At 36.7% G+C, this 17,371-nt stretch overlaps 1 protein-coding gene across 2 annotated transcripts in view; it reads right to left on the reverse strand.

Annotated features, from left to right (window-relative positions):
• LOC127561991 (gamma-aminobutyric acid receptor subunit rho-2) overlaps nucleotides 1-17,371 on the reverse strand; it is a 53,352-nt gene that overhangs the window by 29,877 nt on the left and 6,104 nt on the right. The window contains exon 2 of one of the 2 annotated variants that reach the window (XM_051997387.1): nucleotides 10,504-10,610. In XM_051997387.1, coding sequence (XP_051853347.1) covers nucleotides 10,504-10,610 — 107 coding nt within the window. Of the gene's footprint in view, nucleotides 1-10,503; nucleotides 10,611-17,371 lie in introns of those variants that run through there. The other variant, XM_051997386.1, reaches the window with a different exon arrangement.

Raw genomic sequence — 17,371 nt, forward strand, 5'->3', positions numbered from 1 at the left:
TTACCTGTTTCATAGGACTATAGATGTACAGTTAGAAGCAAGGTCAAGCAGGGTCTTATGTATCATTTAGTCTAGTCCCTTCGTTCTATAGATAAGGAAGCCAAATCCTAGAAAGGTGAAGCAAATTTGCCCAATATCCTATAAATATGCAGAAAAGCTGGATTTGCACCTGGGTTCTGTAACATCAATTACAGGGCTCTTCTCGTTGTTCTTCAATTATTTCAGTCATGTCTGAGTGTGATCACATTTGAGATTTTCTTGGCAAAAATACCAAAGTAGCTTGCCATTTCCTTCTCCAGCTCATTTTACAGATGAAAACTGAGATAAACAGGGTAAAATGACATGCTTAGGGTCACCCAACTAATAAATGTCCGAGGCCAGATTTGAACTCAGGAAGATGAACCTTTTGGACTGCTTTATCCAGAGTATTACTTAACTGCCGCAGAGCTCATTTTATTGCTTAGTAATAGAAACTAAATGCCTACTACATACCTAGCATTGTGCTAAGCAGTTTGGAGGTTACAAAGAAATACAATCCATAGTGTCTAAAAACAGCAAACAGAATTGCCTGTTGAAATGAAGCCCTGGGCTAATTGTACACTATTTCAAAGTCCAATTCTTTTCATACAGCAAAATAACTATTTGAATATATATATACATATACTGTATTTAACTTATACTTTAACATATTTAACATGTATTGGTCAACTGCCATCTGGGGGAAGGGGTGGAGGAAGGAGGGAAAAAGTTGGAACAAAAGGATTTGCAAGTGTCAATGCTGAAAAATTACCCATGCATGTGTCTTGTAAATAAAAAGCTATAATAATAATAATAATAAAAATGAAGCCCTGGGTCACGCCCAGTGAAAAAACATAGCTATTTACTAGGTCTGTGGCATTGGGCAAATTACTTTACCTCTCAGAAGGCTTTTAAAGAAAGTAGTTTTGTCTGCTTAAGAGTGGCTAGAAATTTTCTAATTGCTACTCAATTTGGATCTTGGGAGAAAATAGTGACAAACAGCTTAGGAAACCTTTGGGGAGAGAGCTCAAGGGAAAACCCAAGAACAAAGATTGTAAAGAAGCTCTTGTGCCAGGTTTCCTAACCCCCTCCCCCTCAATGAACAAATATTTGCCTCACCATTAGCAGCAAGGGCCACAGAAAACTTAGTTTTAATTTTACTAAGTATGGGACTAAAGGTCAATTTTCCAGTGATGTTTAGGGATTGAACTATGCAGGATATATCAAAAATCTTAATGCTTGTTTTAAGCTATTAAGTTTCAAAACTACACCAAGACCTCTGGGACAACCCTTATTTGTGCTTTTACCTCTGCCAAGAAATAGTATTAATGTACAAAAAAATGCAGGTTTGTCTCTCTACTAGAGGAGAAAGTAAAAGGGGTGGAGAAATGAAGGTTTATCAAAGATAATGATGTGTTCCTTGAAGAAAAAAATTACTTTAAAAGTTAAACAAAGTAATGGACTTGGCTCTTTTCAACAATGAAATGATTCAGGCCAATTCCAATGGGCTTATAATGGAGAGAGCTATCTGCATCCAGAAAGAGAACAATGGGCACTGCATGTGAATCATAATATATTATTTTCATCTTTTTTGTAGTTGTTTCCTTGCTTTTTTCTTTCTTTCTCATTTTTTTCCTTTTTGATCAGATTTTTCTTGTGCAGCATAATTAATGAGGAAATATGTTTAGAAAAACTGTACATGTTTAACCTATATAGAATTACTTGCTGCCTAAAGTGCAAGGGAAGGAAGGGAGAGAGAAAACTAGGGAACACAAGATTTTGCAGAGATGAATGTTGAAAACTATCTTTGCATACATTTTAAAAATAAAAAGCAATTATTTTTGTTAAAGAGATAAACAAAGAATAAAATTAATCTGAGAGGCAAATAAGAAGACAAATCCATGTTTGTAGGAACATGAAATAATGTATCACTAAGAAGGAAGGAAAAAAAGAGGAACATTGCACCTTTAGATACAGATGCACCTTTAGATGTAGATTTGGGATTCTTCCCATAAAGGGTGTATTATAGATGCTAACAACAAATAATTTCTCCTGATCCACAGAATGCATCCTGGGAACTGAATATCAGAAAAACTTTCTACTATTAGGAACACTTCCTTCTTGCTTTCCCCTTCTCCTCTTACCCACCCGGAACCACCCTGAATTCAAGTATGAGGCAGCTGGGTGGCTCAGTAGATAAAGCAACTGACCCTGACATTAAGAAGCCCTGAATTCAAATAGGACTTCAGACACTTAGTAGATGTGCGACTCTGGGCAGTTTACTTAATCTTGATCTACCTCAGTTTCTCCAATTACAAAATGGGGGATAATAATAGCACCTACTTCTCAAAATTGTTGTGAAGAGCAAATGAGATAGTATTTGTAAAGTACCTGGCACATAGTATGCACTAACTAAATGCTAGCTATTATTACTATTATTATTAACTATAATGCTTGGTTGCTCACACTATTTAGATGAGAAAGAAGTCATCAAATCTATTTTTTTTTTGGAGAGATTGAGGTCTTACCCTCACTAGTCTTCAACCTCTGCCTTGCTTATTCAGTTTCCACACCCTCTTCATTGACATCTGATCTACTGATATAACCTAGCATTATTGGGGTCTTGCCATCCTCTCTGCTTCTGTATTCTCAAGACTTCCAAGCCTCCACCTGTAGCTGATCTTTCTTTTATGTATTTTCTCCCCAACAAGAGCAGTGAGTTTCTTAAGAGAAGAGACTGTCTCACTTTTAATTTGTACTCCTAGTGCTTAGATAATGGCTGGTACCTAGTAAAATCTTAATAAATTATTTTCATCCATTCAGATTTGCAGGTTCTGTGAGATGAAAAAATACATAGTACTGATTACTGAAAAAATTAGCAAGTAGCAGTTCATTGTAGAGAACATTCTGAGTTTTCGCAAACTTACTAATGACTATCTGCTTCTGGTGATTCATATGGGGACAAATATAATCACTAATAGGAACCTAGAAAGGCACCTCTACAGATGGTCTTGGACAAGAAACTAAAGTTTTTAGGGATGCAGGTTTTGTTTCCAAATTTTCTGCTGTGAGCTTCAAAAGGAAAATGAGATACAGAAAATTAATAATAAACATTCATTAAGTGCCTACTATGTGCCAGACACTGGGCTAAATATTGAGGATACAAAGAAAGATGAAAGACAAAGAGTCAACAGTTTAATGGAAGAGACAAGATGTAAACAACTATGCACAAATAAGAAGTATTACAGGATAAACTGGAGAAGGCATGAGAATTAAGAGATATTGGAAAGGCATCCTGTAGAAAGTAGGATTTTGGTTGAAATTTGAAGGAAACCAGGAAAGTTAGGAGATGGAGATAAGGGAGCAGAGCATTCTGTGCATCACAAACAGTGAAAATGCCCAGGATCATGAGAGAGTGTGTCTTATACAAGGAAGTTAACATTTAGTTAATAAGATGGTGGCAGAGAATAGAATTTGGAATTATAAACAAGAGCAAAGGAAGTAGAAATAATGATCCTGGAGCCAAGTTTAGAATGTACCTAACAAGGACCAAGAAGATTATATTTGTCTAGAAACTTATTTATATACTTGATTAAGAGGGTCTTAAATTAAAATTAAGGAAACACCCAATAATTCACAGGAAACAAAGTCTCTTAAATCCCAAATCAGAAATAATAATTTTACTCATGGTCTCAGATGTCCTTAAATGTGCAAAGTATATGTAATACATAGAATTTAAACTAAAGATCTTAAAACATGAAAGGCTCATAGTTATCATTTATGTTGACTAGGATGTGACATATAACTGGAATTTGAAAAGGTAATGATCCACTCTATTTGAAAGGAACAAATTTGACAAAAAGTATGATAGCATGTCATTGTATATCAAGAATCTTTACTCTTGCGAGAAACTACAAGCTAGAGAGGGGATGTATGATGGGAAACATTTGAGTGAGACTTACTGGGGAAAAAAAGAAAGACTTAGGAAAGATAATAATAGCTCCCTCTTGTTGGCATTTTACAGTGCACTTTATAAACACTATCTCCTTTGATCTTCACAACAACCCTCTGAGAACTGTAATACAAATCCCATTATACAATAAACAAGGAAACTGAGGTTCCAAAAGGTTAAAGTCTACCCAAGATCACATAAATAGCAAATCGTAGAATAGGGATTTAAATCTAAATTCTCTAAATTCAAAAGTCCAGGGCTCTTTCAACTATGCCATGATGACTTGCAATACAACCTTCTATCTAAGGATCTAGGAAGAAAGGAAGGAAACAAGCAAGGAAGGGAGGGAAGGAGGGAAAGAGAGAAGGAGAGGGGGAGGGGGAAGAAAGAAATTAGAAAAGAAGGAAAAGAGGAAGGGAGGGAGGAAGGAAGGAAAAGAAGGAAAGAAGGAGGGAAGGAGGAAATGAAAGGAAAGAAGAGAGGGAAGAAAGGAAGGAAGGAAAGAAGGAAGGAAGGAGGGAAAAAAAGAAGGAAGGAAGGAAGGGAGGGAGGGAAAGGGAAGGAAGTGAGGGAGGAAGGAAAGAAGGAAGGGAGAGAGGGAAGGAAGGAAGGGAGGGAGAAAGGAAGGGAGAGAGGAAGAAAGGAAGGAAGGGAGGGAGGGAAGAATGAAGGGAGGAAAGAAGGAAGGAAGGAAGGAAGGAAGGAAGGAAGGAATGGAGGAAGGGAGGAAGGAAGGGAAAGAGGAAGGAAAAGGTAGAAATGAATGACAAGAAAAATTCTGGAAATGAACTAAAAACCTGGTACAGAGACAGGAGAAAATAGGGATCAGCCACTTCAACTATCTGGATGTCTGCTAGAGCTCCCCTTTCTGCTAAAGTCAGGCTTGCTTTGTTGACAATTTCATCTGTCAGAAGTTAAAGGATGCAAGAAGGGAAAGTCCTATTTTGTACTTGATTCTGACTAATAAAGAGGAAGCAAGTGAAGTGGGAGATAGGTAACTAGGTATGAAAACCAAAAAAAATCCTATAAAAATATCAGGAAAGCTAAAGCCCCAGAAATCTGGAGTTTCTGTTGAATTCTAAAGACAAATGAAACATACACACACACACAGTTCTTAAAAGCAAGCATATAGCTGAATGAGACAGCTGCTGTTTAGTCACAGAAAGATGTCAAGAGATTTCCAATTTCACTAATCCATGGGATCATTAGGAAGCTGCTAGAGTTTTAATCCTTTCCCTCTCTAAACTAAAAGGGTCATCCAAAAGGTTTTCAGCTGCTTAGTCAAATTCCTCCATCAACTACTACTTAAAGGTCAGTACCCAGGGAAAATTCTGTTAAGGAAACAGAAAATGGATGGGAGCAAGGAAAGGGGAGTTATATTTCACTCCTCTTGTCATGTCTGACTCTCTGTGACTCCACAGACCATAGCATGACAGGTTCTTCTATCCTCACGATCTCTTGAAGTCTCTCCAAGTTGTTCATGTTCATTGTTTTCATGACATCTTTTATCCATCTCATCTTCTGTGTCCACTTTTCTTTTTTCCTTTACTCTTTCCCCACATAAAAATAGAATACATCTATATTAACTCATAGTTCCTCCACAGAACCATTACTCAAGTTATCTGCTTATCCTCAAGGGTGCTGAAGAGTACATTAATAAGCTGCAGAAATTATCATTTAATCATGCTACCCATCTCTTGACAGAGAGGTGATAGCCTTAGGGTATAGGATGACATATAGTTTTTGGACATAGCCAATGCAGGAATTTGTTTTGCTTGAATATGCATATTTATATGTATATGAATATATATTCATGTATATACATATATAAACACCTAATCTCAACTTTACAGGAGAAAAATTAAGGCTAGAAAAGATTAAGGGACCAACCTCCAAAGTCTTATAGCTAGTAAATGCCAAGCTGGGACTTGAACAAAACTCTGGACCCTAAATCTCTTTCCTTTCATCTAGGCCTAAACATAGCTAAATGGGACCATGGCTCAAAATGTCTCAGGGGATGATGGTGGAGTATGAGATTTCATTGTACCCCACCCCAATATTTTTACATGGATCAAGTCCACTTAAAATGAGCATCAAGGGCAGCCTTGAAGGGGAAAAATGTCACAAAAACAATCCTGAAGGGTGTCTAAAGTGGGGATTATGGCTTATAAACAGAACTGGAAAGAATTTTAAGAATTTATCTAACCCAGAGGATATTTATGGTAGCATATCTTGTGGTAGCAAAGACTGAAAACAAAGCAAATGCCTATTGATTGGCAAATGGTTAAATAAACTGTGATACTCTGATGTAATGGAATATTATGGATATAGAAAAGCATGGAAAGCTCTCCGTGAACTGATGTAGAATGTAGTAAGTAGAATCAAGAAAACAATACACACAATAACTATAACAATATAAATGGGAAAAACAACAACAAAATAATCAAATTTATAATGAAAATTATAATATTCAAGCCCAAAGAAGAGATATTAGGAGACACTGACAACCTCTGGCGAACCCTTATTCTGAATAGCAGTTTCTAATCATTGCCCCTTCCATCTCTATCTCCACTCTCAAGGTAAACTCCTGGGAATCTCTGCTCCAACCAGTAGTTTCTAACTATTCCGGGTCCCAACAGAGAGAGTTCCAAAGATACTTCTGCAACCTCTCCCTGCCTACAATTTGGGTAATCTGTTGACCCTACAAGTGATCGGAGCTTGGGATATTATCAGGCTTATTCCTCTGTTGGCCAGAAGCAGTTTGTATTAATACTGTAGTTTTTCCAGAAAGGATCTATCATTTGTTGTTGTCGTTGAATCATTTCAGTCTTGTCACATTCTGTGTGACCTTATTTTGAAGTTTTGACGTTTTCTCGGTACAGATATTAAAGTAGTTTGTCATTTACTTCTCCAGCTCATCCTACAGATGAAGAACTGAGGCAAACAAGGTCAAGTGGCTTGCTCAGAGTCACACAGGTAGGAAGTATTTGAAGCCTGATTTGAGCTCAGCAAGATGAATATTACTGATTCCTAGTCCTAGAGCATCCTAGCTCTAACCACTGTGCATAAAGCTTCCTAAGGAGCTATCACTCTGCATAAATAATTTGTGACCTACACCCTGTTATAGATATCTACTTAGACTCCCCTCCTGAGTGCTGTATAACCTGTGTTTATAGTTCCCCTTTCTGAATAAATTTCAGTTCCTTGATTCTGAAAAAAAAGTTTTATTATTATTTACTAATAGCTTTGATGGTCTTAATTTTAGTATTTTTATAATTTTGACAATATTTCTCCCATTTTTTTTTTTTAGAGAGGAGGGGGATATGGCTGTGAACATTGTATATAATATCAGATCTTGGAGGCATATTGGTTAGTTTTTCAGAACTCTTTTTCCTTTGAACTATAAAGGATAGTTCTTTGGGAAGGGAAAAAGGGAGAAATAAAATATAAAATATAAGTCATTGGAAAATAGGATATAGATAAATAGATAGATAAACATGTTTTTAAAATAATTCATTAAATCCCCTCATTTTACATTTGCAGACTTGCCCAGAGTTACACAGATAATAAATGTCTGAAAAGATCAGTCCACACCTCTTTCCTTTAGCAACTGGAAGAATTTAAAGACAATGAATATAAGCCTTGAATCTTTTTTTTTAAGGACCCCTTTAGTACTAGAATAAGTGGCAGGCCAGCTTCTCCTCCCTTCTCTCCCACTCAGAGCCACTATTCAATTCCCCTGCTCTGCTGGCTGGTTCCATTAACGGTGTCGAAGAAAGCAGTATTTGAAAGCCAAATCCAGGGTCACAAACAGCCATAATTTAGGGATAGATTGATCCATGCTTCCAACATTTACAATGACACATGTCAAAATGCTATCTTTTGCCTTTCTTTGTATCCCCAGCATTAGAACAGTGCTTGGAACTTAGTAGATACTTAATAAATACTTACTGACCAATTAGAAAAGGAGGAGAAAGTAGAAGATCCAACCTTAAGTGACTAGGAAATTGAATAAACAAAATCCATAGAATGGGCATGAAGTGATAAGATCAGGCTATGGAAAAAAGGACTCAGATCTTACCTTCTACCCTGAAGTCTGTGAGGGCTGATAACTAATAATGCCCAACCAAAACAGGCCCGAATACCAAGCATTTGAAAATCTAACTTCCTCCTAAAGAAGATAGAGCTATTTTAAGTATTAACTAAAGCAGCTTATTCAAAGACTCAGCTGAAATGCTCTGATAGGTGCCTGAGGAAGAGGAAACAAATGGAAATGTTTACATAATCTGCACATATTAATATTGCCAAATAATCTTAGATTATTAAATTAGAATCAGTTATGTAGATAGTACACTAAAGTAGGAGTCATTTAGTTCATAGCTGGTCTCATCTATTTACTGGGCAAGTCATTTAATTGCTGTATTCCTCAGTTTCCTCATTTTTAGACTGGGGATAATAATACCATCAACCTCCCAGAGTTGTTGTGAAGATCAAATATTTTTACAAATATTGTAAAAAAAAACTGTAAAAAAAAAAGATAAAATTCTGCAAATCTTAAAGTATTGCATAAATGTTAGCTATTATTGTACATAATAGAAATTCAGTTTCAAATATCTTCTTTTCTTCTTTTTTTATTTCTATATGAAAATGTTTAGTTTAGAAAATTAGCTATTTGCTAGGTTTATAATAAGAAAAATTTGAAAAAAATGACATATAAGCAACTCCATATATATTTAAAGTGCTGATATCGGTCTGTGCAGCATTTAAAATCATTTTAGTTGTCTGAATATAGCCATATATGGAAGGATATAGGGTTCTCCTACTGACTCTTGCTTTCTACAATTGGATTCACGTGTCATATTCTCCTCCATTCTGGATATGACAGTCAATAAATTAACTCCTTATCTGGGTACCCCGTTTATATCTAAGGAAAGGCTCTTAGGCCAGAGGAATATTTCTGGGGAAAACAACTCTTTAAAGAATTTAGATGCTGGGAGTAGCATGTAAAACAATGGGAGTCAGTTCAATGCAAAGTTTCAGTGTGAGCAATGGGGAAGAAGGGAAAAAGGAGAAATATATAGGGTACTTGAAAACAATTCAGGCAAATACATTAACAAGAGCATAACTCACATAAGGGCAGCACTGTGTTGGAGAACACGGAGACATACTTTCATTCAGCAGAAAGGGGATGCTCCATCAAGAAAATGTGCTCCTGCTGAAGGGGAAGGGAAAATCTATTGGAAAGGGAGGGGGAGCTGCAAAGTGCCTTTCTGAGAGTGAGGTTCTATGCCTTTGGATGGCCTCTTGAAGTTGGCCAAAATTAGTGTAGGGGGTCAGGGCAAAATATTATTTTGGAAGGTTGTTATCAGAGAGAAAGGCAAGCTGGCAGTAGACAAAATATTACTTATGGGGACATAGTTGTACTAACTTTCAAAAATTTTATTGTCAGTTATTTTTCCATGAGTAAATTCTATAAGCTCTTAGTCTCCCTTAATAGGAGACTGCCTCAAAACTATCAAACCTAATCCTTTTTTTTTATTCAGCCTAATAATATCAATTGTTTCCATTCACATAAATTACATCTTTCATTAAGAGGAAACTGTTACAGTGGTCTCAAGACCACCAAGCCCAATCTTACAACAAATACAATGGATTAGAAGTCTATAAACCAGTTCAGGAGGTCCTGAGCTCTGTCCTAACTCCATAATTATTATATGTGACATTCAAATACCATTTATAGAGTTGTTGACTTGCCCCACTTCTACACATCTTAAGTATGTGTTAATAAGTATTTAATAAACAGACCTACATAAAAAGACCTACTTTTAAGTTTAATCTACATTATTAAATATTTTCTTCATCACTTCCTTAATTCTAGAAAAGCAACAAAATGAAAATCAAGCTCTTATACTGTAGTATAATACAAATATTTACAATGAAAATTTAATAGTTGATTCTCCCAGCCCCTTTATGAGCTAGTTCCAAAACACAAATGTTAATTAAAGCCTCATTCTCAGAAAGATGAAAGGCACATACCACTTGTCCTTCAATGCAATTGAATATGAAAAGTCTTTAATAAGTTCCCATTATGTGCAAAGTACGGTGTTATTCACTGGGGATACAAGGATCAAAAAAAAAAAAAAAAAAAAAGAAATGGTGTTTGACTTTTTGGGAACTTACATTCTATTGAAAAAGGTTAAGGCCTAAGATTCTCCAAGTTTGAGAAGAACTTGTTATTTTCCACCCCATCCCCTGACTACATGCAAACCTTTTCTAACAAGGAATTATTACCTCTCTTAGGCTGTTTCCTTCCTAGAAAAGTGGATAATAATAACAGTACCTACCTCAAAGGGCTGTTGTCAGGCTCAAATAAGATAATGCCTGTCAAGTACTTTGAAAACTTTAAAAGCTCCATATAAATGTCAGAGTTACTATTATGCAGAGAGCTGGCTGCACAGATAAGAACAGCTGGAAAGATTCTGCAAAACCAATGACACGATGCGCAGATAATAAAGGGAGTAAAAATGTCCTACCTCCAAAGGCTGGCCTCATGGTGAAATCATGCTCATCTACTCTCAGAAGTTGTTCGGTTTTTCCTTTTTGTAATTTAGTTATGTCATGAGTCTTCTTATGTAAGTGACTGCAAAGACACAAAATAAAACCTCTTCCATTGGACACTATTCCATAGCACAAACAAACGGAATCAGATAGTGAAAAGGTATATACGGTAGCATTCTCTCCTTTAGAAAAAAATTTTTCTATCATGATATGGATAATTTTTTCCCCTATCATATCTGTTTAGAAGTATCAGTGGAGACTGGGAGGGGTAAAGTTGCCAGTATGGCTCATCTGAACTACCTGTGCATAATCTTGGGCATGATTGTGTTGAATTTTCTACCACTGCTCAAAAAGTTATGGTTGAAATGTGAGTGAAATGTGATTACTCACAAGAGGCTTACATTTAAAAGTCAGGAGTAGGGGACTGGAGATGGAGGGAAGGAGAGGAAGGACCAGGGAAGTGTCTCAGTGGATGGAGCAGCACTGGGCCTGAACTGAGGGCCACCTAGCTCAAATCCAAGCTCAGACATTTAACAGCTATGTGACAGTGGGTAAGTCATGAGAGAGAGAGAGAGAGAGGAGAGAGAGAGAGAGAGAGAGAGGGAGGGAGGGAGGGAGGGGAGACAGACTGACAGAGAGAGAGAGAGAAAGATAGAGAGACAGAGACAGAGACAGAGAGAGAGAGAGAGAGAGAAAGAGAGAGAGAGAGAGAGAGGAGACAGACAGAGACAGAGAGACAGAGACAGAGAGAGAGAGACAGAGAGAGGGAGACAGACAGAGACGGGGGGGGGGACAGACAGAGAGACAGAGACAGAGAGAGAGAGAGAGAGAGAGAGAGAGAGAGAGAAAGAGAGAGGGGGAGGGGAGACAGACTGACAGAGAGAGAGAGAAAGAGAGAGAGAGAGAGAAAGGGAGAGAGAGAGGGGGAGAGAGACAGAGACAGAGAGGGGGGGGAGACAGACAGAGAGACAGAGACAGAGACAGAGAGAGAGAGAGAGAGAGGGAGACAGACAGAGACAGAGAGACAGAGACAGAGGGGGGGGAGACAGACAGAGAGACAGAGACAGAGACAGAGAGAGAGAGAGAGAGGGAGACAGACAGACACAGAGAGACAGAGACAGAGACAGAGACAGAGAGAAACAGAGAAAGACAGAGAGAGAAAGACAGAGAGAGAGAAGGCGAGAGAGAGAAAGATGGAGGGAGGGAGGGAGAGACAGAGAGAGAAAGGAGAGGAGAGAGAAAGGAGAGACAGAGAAAGAAAGAGAGAGACAGAGAAAGAGAGAGAGAGAGAGAGAGAGAGAGAAGAGAGAGAGAGAGAGAGAAAGAGAGAGAGAGAGAGGGAGCGAGGGAGAGGGAGGGAGAGGGAGGGAGGAAGAGGGAGACACATACCTAGTAATGATCCTAGAGAACAGATCATGAAACAAACATATATCCTACCTCTAATCAGAGAGGTGGGAGACTATGAAGCAGACTGTAACACATACTATCAGATGCAGTCATTATAATATTTTTTTTGCTTAAGTTGCTTTTCTTTTTTTTTTACAAAAGAGGATTCAAAGGGCAGCTAGTTGGCTCAATGGATAGAGCACCAGCTTGAAGTTAGGGAAGATCTGAATTCAAATCTAAACACTTCCCTAGCTGTGTGACTCTGGGCAAGTCATTTAACCCCAATTGCCTCAGGGGGAAAAAAAAGAGGATTCAATTTTTGGGAGGAGAGGAGAGGGTGGTATATCTACAAATGAATGAGGTATAAAAATAAAAGGCATCAATTTTATTTTTAAATTAAATTCAACGAAAGGTAATAATTGAAAAATATTTTCTTGTTCTGTTTTACTCTTCTAAGACATGATGTCATTTTGTTCTAAGGGGTAGATCAAAGCATCATGCATATCCTCCCTATAAAACTAATAACACTTGGTGTGTGTGTGTGTGTGTGTGTGTGTGTGTGTGTATACATATATACGTATATTTATACACACTATTAGTTATATATGTATACTTTATATATTTGCATATATACACATATATAAATGTATGTATATACTCACACATACACTACAGATTTGTTGTGAGGGAAGTGCTTTCCTAAACATATCCATACAAACTCTAGCTACTGTTGTTACTGCTGACAAATAGTGGTTATTTTGCAATCCATTATCAGTGGAAGAGATCACTAGACTTAGAAACAATGAAGGTCTCAGATACGAATCCAACTCTGATTGGAAGTCAATTTCCTCATCTATAAAATGGGGATAATAATAACTGCAGCTGGCTTGCTGAATTGTAATGAAGATCAAATGAGATTAATGTATTTCTTATGTCTAATGAGATAAAAATAATGCTGTAGTGCACCTTGCCTTTCTTGATTTTTTTCTCCTTTTATATCTCCCCTATTTAGGGCTTAAGGGTAAGAAAACATCTCAGGGCCTTTCCTTTCTATCCCCCAGGCTCAAATCTTGGACTGAAGCTAAATCATACTAAGATTCTTTATTTCTAAAAGAGATTGTTCCAATACAAGGTTGAGAAGTTACATACAGCATTGTTTCTTAACCTTTTTCCATTCACTATTCACTTTTAACCAGAGAAATTTTTAAAACCCTGGTACATAGGCTTAGAAAAATACATGTACAAATCAAACATTTATTGATAATAAATCATAAGAAAATTTATTTTGAAACAATTCTTTGGTATACATATAATTTTATCCTTTGTTAAAGATGAAAGCAAATTTGCATATTAATGAGATAGATTGTTTATTTTTACATAAAGAATTAAACCTTGGGGGAATATCTGATACTAATTTACTGCTGCCAAATTTTTGGTGACACCCACATTCAGTTATGGGACCCCCACATAGGACTGTGGCCCACAGTTTAAGAAGCTTTTACAGACAGCATAGAGGCAGTGAATTTGGACAAATCCCCCTGAACTTCATTGTCAAATGGGGATTGACTGCTTTCAAAGTGGCTGTGAGGACCTCTCTTTGCAAACTTTAAAGCACTGCATAAATCTTAGCTATCTGATGATGACTGAATGTGGATAGTCCCAAAGAGAGTCCCAAGCTCCTTGAGAGCAGGGACTATGTCATATACAAACGGAACTTTTCTAGCATCTGGCCTTGGAATTTGAATACAATAGGTACTTAATGTTGGTTATTGATTTGCAGATGAAGATTCAAAACTATGTCATATCATACTTTGAATGGGAGGTTGCCTGACTAAGGAACTTATTTGTCTTAGTTGGTCTTTGGTTGGTCCAATTTGTTTTGACTCGATCTGTACTTTAGAGCAGTAATCATCAAACTTTTTGATCTCAGGACCCATTTGTACACTTAAAAACTAATGAAGACCTTAAAAAACTTTTGTGTATCTAAAGTCTATATAATATATTTATAGTCTTACAAATTACAGCTGATAAAGTTTTATAACATGTATTTAATCATTTAAAATAACAATAATAAACACAATTTTTAATGAAAAATAACTATCTTTTCCAAAACAACAACAAAAAAATCAGTGCAAATAGCATTTTTTTACATATTTTTGCAAATTCCTTTAATGTTTAGCTCAATAGAAGACACCTAATTGGATTCTCACATCTGCTTCAGTATTCAATCTGTTGCAATCTGGTTGAAGTATATGAATAATATTTAACTTCACAGAAATATGAGTTAGAAAAGGAAAGAGCATTTTAAAGTCAAATAACATCTTAGAATTATTATGAAAATTGTTTTGACTTCATCAAAGAATATTGAAAACTTCCTGAGGTCTGAGGATCAAACTTGGAGAATTGGTGCTTTACCTCATACCTCAGTCCTAAATTTTTTCCCAAGAGGGCAAGCTCCATTTCCTTGAATACCAGGCTATTATAGTACTTGTTGCTGTAATTATACTAGCTCCCATTTCTAACATGTTTTGAGTTTTGCAAAGATATAAGCAAGTATTATAATCCCATTGGGACATATCCAGCAATCTATCTTTTTGGGATAGTCCTGTCCTTCAAGGATTCCATGAGAACAAATTCTTTTAGCAACAAGGAGTCTTTACTGAGATTTGGCTTTACTCAAATGCTTGGTATTAGGAGATGGGGGAGAGGTCCTGAGATGATTCTCACTCCTAAACCTTAGTTAGGAAAAATAAGAAAAAAGGAAAAGGAATAAACATTTATATAGCACCTACTATATGTTGGACACTAGGCTAAGTAATTCAAAGATATAATTTCATTTGATTCTCAAAACAAGATTAGGATGTAGTTGATATGATTATTCCCCCTCCATAGGAGAAGAAAATTAAAAGTTGCACAGGGCAATACAGTTAGTAACTGCCTAAGGCCTAGCATTCTATCCACTGGACCACCTAGCCACCTCTATGATGTTATGAATTCTTTTTGTTCTCTCAAGCAGTCCTTCATTCCCAAGCACTGAGTGAGCTTTTTTTTTACTTTGCCCTCATTTATAATTGTTTCATGTTCAGAAAGTAGAATGTCCTTTCAGTAAGAATTTAGCTTAACTGGTTTCCATTTTTTATCTTTAGATAGAGATATAGATGTAGATTTGAGATAGAGATTCCAACAAAAACTTCATTTTGAAGATTGAGAAGGGAGAGGGACAGAAGGGGAGAGACAGAGACAGAGAGAAGAGAAAGAGTGAGGGAGCTTCCTTTTTTCTAGATGGCTTTCTTTCCAGCTGAGGCATTCAAACTAGATTTGGTAAGCAGAAAAGTTGTGTGGAATTAACTTTACAAAAGAATATGAGATAGATGAAATTCCAGAGTGCAGAAAATTCCTCCTTACATTTAACATTTGTTACAGACTCATTCTGAATCAGATTTCCCCCATTCTTTTTTTTTTTTTTTCCTTTTTTTGCTGAGGTAGTTAGAATTGACTTGACCAGTGTCACACAGCTAGGAGGTATTAAATGTCTTTGAGTGGCACCCCAGTTTGAAGCCACTGAAAATAAATGTGTGTAATGTTAAAGTAATAGTACCATATGCACAGGTTTCCAGAACTAACTGGCTTCTTGGCTAAGTATGGTCTCAAGGGATAATTCTGTTAAAGGAGAATAGGGGGTATCTAAAGCCCAAATCTTCTGACACAGAAATAAGCAAGAACTGAACATTGTTTATTGTCTTCATTGGCAGAAATATGCCAAGAATTCTGATGAAGAGCTCAACTAGAGGGCTTAACAGATCATAGAAATTAAATTATAAATCGGGCAAGCTAACTGCCTCTATGCATCTCAAAGAGAAAATCCCTCTTTACCAGAACACAGTTCCACATCAATTTAGAAACGAGGATTAGAGTAACTGAGGTCCCTGAACTCCTGTGGTCCAGAAGAGAGAACTCAGATTTAAATCCTGGGGCCATTAGTGAAAGGTTCTTTGTGAGATTTTTGTTTGTTTGTTTGTTTTTTGAGGAATAGCTATTGAATAGCCTGCTCCATTTACAACCTACCCTTTGCTATTTAAAAGAAAACTGAATACATCAAATTCATTCTTTCACAAGACATAACAGCCTGCTACTAGTCAAAACATAGCCTTGACACTATGGTCTCTGATTTCAGGAACATCACAAGTTCCAAGTGAGATAAAATCACAGAGATTCTGCATAGGATATTAAACTCGGTAGTTTTTGTTCTTTGTGTGTTTGGGACAAGGTTGATGTGTTTGAAAAGTTGTGGTTTTTTTTTTTTTTTTTGTCTTGAACATAGTGGATAATCATATGTTGTGACATGGGAGTCACCTGCCAGTGGCTGCTGGAGGTCTAACTCAGACCTGTAGAATGGATCTCTTCCTGTGAAAGGATGATGAGGATGAGGATGAGGATGAGGATGAAGATGAAGATGAAGATGAAGATGAGGATGATACAAGGAGACTGAGAGGCAGTCACTGTTCTCTGACTTCTTTCCTCTTCCCTCTTGCCTCCAATTTATTTCATTCCCAATCCACAAGGAACATCTGCATTAGTAAAGGCTGCTTTGCAACTCCTTCAAGTGTTATGATTCACAGCTGTGGAGGCTCATGGAGAATAAAGATGAATAAAAAGCAAGCCTTGGCTATTATAGGACAGAAAGATTTGGTGTCATGTTGTAGTGCAAGGATGTGAGGTTGGTATCTAGGAAGCGTGGATCTGATTTCTGTTAATAAAGAATCTAGATAAGAAAGCTTTATGTTGAAAAAGTTTTAGAATTCTGTAGTCTTTCTCATATAAGTTTTTCTCAGAAAGTTACAGATGTAGGAAATGGAAAAAGTCCTCATGTAAATATCAGAAAAAAGGAATGAGAGTTGAGTGTTTTTTTTAAGACATTGAGAGAACAGATTTTGACATGATTAAGAATTTGTTTGGTTTTTTATTAACAATAAAGAAACTATAATAAAAAGAGTGACACTATTATAATTACAACCTATTTGGGATCTCTAGGAGTGGGATTTGAAGAAGGTGGAAATTTCTGATGTTAGAATGTCTGGACAATGTGAATCCATTGGCTTCATGGGAGTAGAGATGCATGCTGGCCCTCACTGAAAAGGAAGTGGACTTGAAAGGGGAGTTGTTTGGGTGTCTATTGGAAAGTGCCTGTTTTATTAAAATAATTCATTAATTTTTAAGACATTCTTTTTTCTATAAAGGATGTTGTCCAAGGGCAACCATGAAGAGAGCATGATAAACAGTAGCCACTTAACTGATTTAGGGATTCAAGAAAAACATATACCCAGATTCCAGCTCATCTTGTATGCTCCACCTATTTACAAAAAACTAAGGTGCAGTAAGAAATGATGAAAGGAATAGTTTCAGAGAATTTTAATATGAAGTCAGTGATTTGTTCATAGTGACTTGAACAAGACCAGA

Source organism: Antechinus flavipes, chromosome 4, assembly GCF_016432865.1.
Source record: "Antechinus flavipes isolate AdamAnt ecotype Samford, QLD, Australia chromosome 4, AdamAnt_v2, whole genome shotgun sequence".
Taxonomy (NCBI): Eukaryota; Metazoa; Chordata; class Mammalia; order Dasyuromorphia; family Dasyuridae; genus Antechinus; species Antechinus flavipes.